The 6,000-nt window shown below is 35.2% G+C and overlaps 1 protein-coding gene across 2 annotated transcripts in view; it reads left to right on the top strand.

The window, feature by feature from the left end:
- The window catches only part of LOC138703705 (sodium-dependent neutral amino acid transporter B(0)AT3), a 221,968-nt gene extending 219,678 nt beyond the window's left edge, over nucleotides 1-2,290 (top strand). For both annotated transcript variants that reach the window (XM_069831812.1, XM_069831813.1), the window contains one exon: nucleotides 1,595-2,290. In XM_069831812.1, the coding sequence (XP_069687913.1) occupies nucleotides 1,595-1,781 (187 nt within the window). In that variant the 3' untranslated portion in view covers nucleotides 1,782-2,290. The remainder of the gene's footprint in view (nucleotides 1-1,594) is intronic.
- Nucleotides 2,291-6,000: the final 3,710 nt, after the last annotated feature.

A 6,000-nucleotide genomic window follows, 5' to 3' on the forward strand; every position in this document is an offset into this window, starting at 1 on the left:
CATCTTCAGATCTATTTCTTGTATTTATGTCACAACCCAGATAGTTAAAATTTTCAACTTGTTCTAACGGTCTTCCTTCTAAAATAATCTTAGAACGTATTTGCAATTTTCCCCAAAATGCTAAAATTTTAGTTTTCTCTGTAGAAATTATAAAGTCATATTTTTTTCGTAATGTAGAAGCTTTATTTCAAACATTTAATTTTGCAGTGAATGAAGATGATTTACATGATGAATTTTGTTGTTCCAGAGTTGCATTAAAATATGCAGTCTCTATAGAAGGTAAATACTTGGCAGAAATGGGTTTCAATGCTGACCAGGTTAAAATAAAAAATGTTAATATTGGAAATTTGGAAAAATTGATGAGTTTTGTTCTAAGCTTACCAGGTAGTAATGCTGACAGAGAGAGAGAGAGAGAAAGAGAGAGAGAGAGAGGGGGAGAGAGAGAAAGAGAAAGAGGTAGAGAGATGGTGTTTTCGCTCATGAACAATAAATGGATAGATGTTTGAAATAGGAGCACGACACATCTGATCAATTGCAAATCTCACTCAATTACTCATGCAGAGAATATTTTCAATTTGTAAAAAAAAAAAAAAAAATTAAAAACCATTACACGAGGCAAAATCTGTCTCGAAATATTCTTAATTTAAGGTTAATTGTCAAAGTATAGAATAACGTTGTTTTTTTTTAAAATCGAACTGAATAATTTGTCAATTTTCTATGTGAAATTCTGCCAATTCCATAGTCTTACATATTTTCTCCAAACAAAGTTGGCAACCCTACTCATTTATATCTATGAAGATTCGAACAGAATTAGCCGTGTTCAAATGACCAATAACAGACAGACATCATAAACAAAAAAAAAAAAAAAATTAAAAAATGTAAGATATAGGATGAAACGAAAATATGTTCATGAAAGTTTAAAATTTCATAAAATTCTTGGTGAACTGAACAATATTATAAGATCTAGTTTTAAAATCTTACAGAATAAAAATATAGGATGCATGATCTTTTTCTGGTCTGTTGGATAACAATAAAGTTTGACAAAAGACGAAAGACAGTGAAAACAGCTGAAATAAATTTTTTTTTTTACAAAAAATAGCAAGATACTCACTTGTTTTGGGCTGGAAGATAAACAACGAAATTTTGTATGCATTTGAAGTAGAGTCAATAAAAAAAAATAAAATAACTGTACATTATGTATCTTGGAACAGACAATAAAAAAACACGAGTCCAATTTTGAAATCCAAAATACCCCACCATCTGACAGTTTCTGGGGAAATCAGACTGTATTTTTTCTTTTGATAACCATGGTCTTCGTCTTGTTTTCATTTATTTTCATCCCATACTGCTCACAACTGTCAATTAGCTCCAGTTAACATAAGCTTGAAAAATGACCGATAGCTTTTCCTATGCAAAAATTCTAGTTCTTCAAATAAGCCTAATATAATTTACATTGTTTCTCTTGATATTTTTTCTTTTATATAACTGAGTTCTCAAAGATCATAAATACGGAACAATTGATAGGAAAATGTAAAACTTACTGGTCAAATGCTGTCTTTAAACGTGAATTATTTTTTTTTTCTATTTCTTGCAGAGCCTTTGGGATCCTGATTATTGAGGATAATGACAAAGCCTGGTTCCCAAGTGAGGACTTAAGGGAATTTCATGGCATTGTTCCCCATGAGGTGACACCAGCTGAAAAGGTATTGTTCTGCATTCGAGAAGATGGCACCGAGGGACTCTGTTGCCCTATTGGAGATGTAGATGAAGATGACACCTAGTGGAAGATTCTAGAAACTCTACTTCAGCCTGCCAGAACACCCAGTTCCCTTGGTAACGTTATGTAACTAGTCGTAAGTTGTAAATACGTGTTGGAAAGCAGTACATGGCTAGAAGGGGAGCTTCACTAGCCATGTGTTGTACATTTTATTTAGAATGTTACTAAGAAGGGGCCGTCCATAAGTTACAACAATACATTATTTTATTACAGTGATTCCTAACTAAATTATATTATCGCCTACAAATAAAAAATTTTGGCCTAATACTTGTAGAACCTTTGCCGCGCCTTTAAGTCTCCTAAACTATGATACCAACAGAAATTATATATTTTCTTATATGATAATCAAAAAATTCTATTGCTTTCATTTGTTCACCATTTGCATGATAATATGTCTAAATGTTGTAATCACATTATGACGATGCTAATTTTGTACAATCAACACTATGTTTACTTTGCTGGAATAACTATATTACATGCCTCTAATTCTACACACTACATCGTCTTTCATAAGTCCGTGAAACGTCTTATAAATTCACCACAAATAAAATACGTAATGGATGACGGTAATTCTTACACTGAATAAGAGAGAAACTCTCCAGGTTTGTTTGAAGGAAAAGCCTGCTCTCATAATTGCCGTAGTTTCCGTGAGTTTTTTTTAAAGCGCTTCATGCTGCAGCAAAATGAGGGTCGAAAAAAACGTAAGTAGGTCAACTGACTGCAAAATGGTGGACAATTAATATTGGCTTCTATTTCTGCCGTAATAAATTTAACCCTAAAAGAACCGAAGATGTTAAATAGTTTCGACTTCCATGATAATGACATGGAATTATTATTACTAGACGATTTTAACAATAATAAACTTTGCAAAAGACCAAAACACGCATTCCGCCATAATGGATCGTGCAGCAAACTCGTAAAGGGAAGTTTTGATTTGCTGCACGCTTGCTACAGCGACGGTGAAGCAAATGTAATAAAAGAACGGTCTTGCTGCAGCGCTTCAAGTCTTGCTAAAAAAAAACGCACGGTTTGCCACTAGGAGGCAGTAGTAGCAAATATGGCGTTCAGTAAACATGAAGTCATTTTGTATATTGCAATTTCTACTCAAAAAGCCTCGTCCATTATGACTGTATACCGATAATTTTGAGCGGAATTCCAGAAGACAGCATCTGTTTTCAATAGTATCAAGAAATGGATGAGAAATTCCAGATTTACATGGACATTTTGGAAAACTGGCTGATACCATAGCTGAATGAAGACAGGGGTAATTATCATGTCTTTCAACAAAGTGGCTGTCTGGCTCACTACCACAAAGACGTGCAAGGGTATCTCAATTAAAATGTACTATAAAGTATAGAATGCGCAGAACAAGATGATAACGCGTTAATGCCGTGGCCACCCCAGTCCCCGGATTTAACTCCGTGATTTTTTCTTGTTGGAGTTTGTGAAGGATACTGTCTTCGTGCCTCTGTTCTCCACTAATCTTCAACTGTATCACCACTGCTGTGGATCTGGTCGACCATGATATGATGACACACAGTGGGATTATTATGGACTATCAGTTATCACTCGGCCTCAGTCCAGAGTACGGAAACGCATGAAGTTACGAAACTCACGAACGACTTTATTGTGTAGATCGAGGGGAATGGAGGATGGAGAGTGCAGTTACTCCTTGCCTCAATATGTAAACATTCAATGACAAGTCGACCTGGTTGGCGAGTTGGTATAGCGCTGGCCTTCTATGCCCAAGGTTGCGGGTTCGATCCCGGGCCAGGTCGATGGGATTTAAGTGTGCTTAAATGCGACAGGCTCATGCGGGACAAAATTCCGGCACATCCAGCGATGCTGATATAACCTCTGCAGTTGCGAGCGTCGTTAAATAAAACATAACATTTAACATTCAATGACAATAGGGCACAAAGTAAGTCTTCACATTTTCAGTGCAATTCTAGTACAGAAAAGAATTGTCTACCATTACAGGTTTCAATTTACATTATACTATGCATGTTTTAACTATCAAAAATAATAATTTTATTTTCTAGGTCTCATTTTGATGTTGAAGGCCTGTCATGACTCTGTAATTTAATATTTTCGGTGTGTTTTTGCTATTACGGTGGTTTTTAAAGAACAGATTTCTATTTTTCATTACACCTTTTTCGCACAATTTTCAAAATGCAGTGCTCTTTCCTTCAATAGGAAAATATTTCTTTCCGAATACTTCTCTATAAGTTCGTTCTGAAGAGAATACTTGATGCTCTTAATTTTCCACTATTCCTCAGTATTGTGAATTTAAAAATAGCAAAATTAACAATAACATAAATACGGATACATAAATAATTACATAAATAAATAAATGAAATAAGATAAAATATAGCCTACTCATATACTCAGAGAATCTCAAGTGATCGCAGGGACCCAAGTCAAGCAGCAATAAGAAAAACAGTAATGTTGTTGTTGTTGTTTTCTAATGCCAGGCGTTTGACAATAAAGTCATTTGAATTCTTGCACTCCAATATTTTTCAAAGATATTGTCATGGTCAGCCACTGAAGCACAGATTTTGAGGTGTTCCGAATCCATTTCTTGATTTGAGTTGCACAATGGACAGTTAGGGGACTGATATATTCCAATTCTATGCAGATGCTTGGCCAAACAGTCATGCCTGTTGCCAATCTAAATGCAGCTACAGACGATTTACGTGGTAGTTGATTCTGTACCATTAAAGTGGTCCCCGCCCAGAGATCCAATCAGGGAACTATTTTACCTCCGGATAATTTTACCTTAATGATACTCATTTCATATTGGAGTGGTTAAATGGCAAGTTGTAGCCGATTTAAGTGAACACCATATTTTAACGTTTTGGTGGCTACTTCATCCACACACAACTCCCAGAATGTCTGAAGGACCACACCTGCTGTTGGTCGACGGGTCTACTAGACCTAGTTGGGAGATCTTGTTGATAAAAACAGTAATGTACTTTGTTATGAAACCAACTGTACTCTCGCAGTGCCACCTCACCGCAAGAGTCATGACGTCATTCATACTCTGTGCGTTCCAAACTTCAATCTGGTGACTCGGTGATCCTAGCCTGGTTATGACAAAGATGTCTGCCATATCAGCAGAGTTGGAAAGAATGAGCAGCTGTGAAATATGTAAAAACCCTTGATGGGTTTGTCTCTATTTCAGTACAGTAGACTCTCGATTTAACGGACCTCGATTCAACGGACTTCGGATTTAATGGACATATTTAAAAATCTCTATTTCTAGACTATTTTAGGCAGTTTCGATCTTTAGTAATAAAGAAAAAGCATGCAATTGGAAAGCAGCTGAAGATCGAAGCTTTCTTCATTCAGCCTACTAGTCCACAGCAACCTTCTACCAGTAAATAAGTGCTTGCATGTTCTTTTGGACCATCAGTGACTAACAGAATAGTAATATATGTTACAAGAGCGGTATGTTGACGTTTTCATGGTCGAGGAAAAGATTGAAAAAGCGAAACGTAGTTGAGCTTTTTTAATTTCTGAGAACATGAAAACAAACATACCGCTCGTGTATCGTACATTATTTTGTGCGAAGATCGTTTATTACATACCTGAAAGACGAATTTCTAATTAGTTGCAATGAAATCTCCATGTTGGTTTCTGTTTAATGGCGGCAACTTCGGAAAACCAAAATATCTTTCTTCAACATTGTTGCTATAAAATTTTTTCTGTGTTTACTATACTCCAGCAGGCCGTGATATACGTCTGTCTTTTTTTTTTCCCCAGTCTATAAATGCGAACTTAAAACAAACGGTAAGGTTATGTAATGATTTATTTTTCATTTTAATATTTTAACAATATTATTTATATAACATATTGCAGTAATAACATCCGCATCTGGAATCTTGTTGATTTTTTCACGGCTTCCTTAATGTTACTTGTATCAGGAATGCAATAAGTTTCGTGGAGTAGTAGACTTTACTTAATTTTTGCAAATATTTAAAAACAATAATTAACATTGCAATTTAGGTGAAATTGCAGTGGTAAGTTTCCAATTTATAATTATTACTAAGTTAAACGTCTCTAAAAATAATATGTTAAAAGCCTAAAGCAGTAAAATGAATGTTGCGCTTAAGCGGTAAGAAGAGGGAAATTGTTATGTGTGTTACGTTGGGAATATTGAATGTGGTATTTCACACTTATCACGTATTGGTTCTGTGCGGAAAACAAGCAAATACGCACGA

This window comes from Periplaneta americana, chromosome 7, assembly GCF_040183065.1.
Source record: "Periplaneta americana isolate PAMFEO1 chromosome 7, P.americana_PAMFEO1_priV1, whole genome shotgun sequence".
Classification (NCBI taxonomy): Eukaryota; Metazoa; Arthropoda; class Insecta; order Blattodea; family Blattidae; genus Periplaneta; species Periplaneta americana.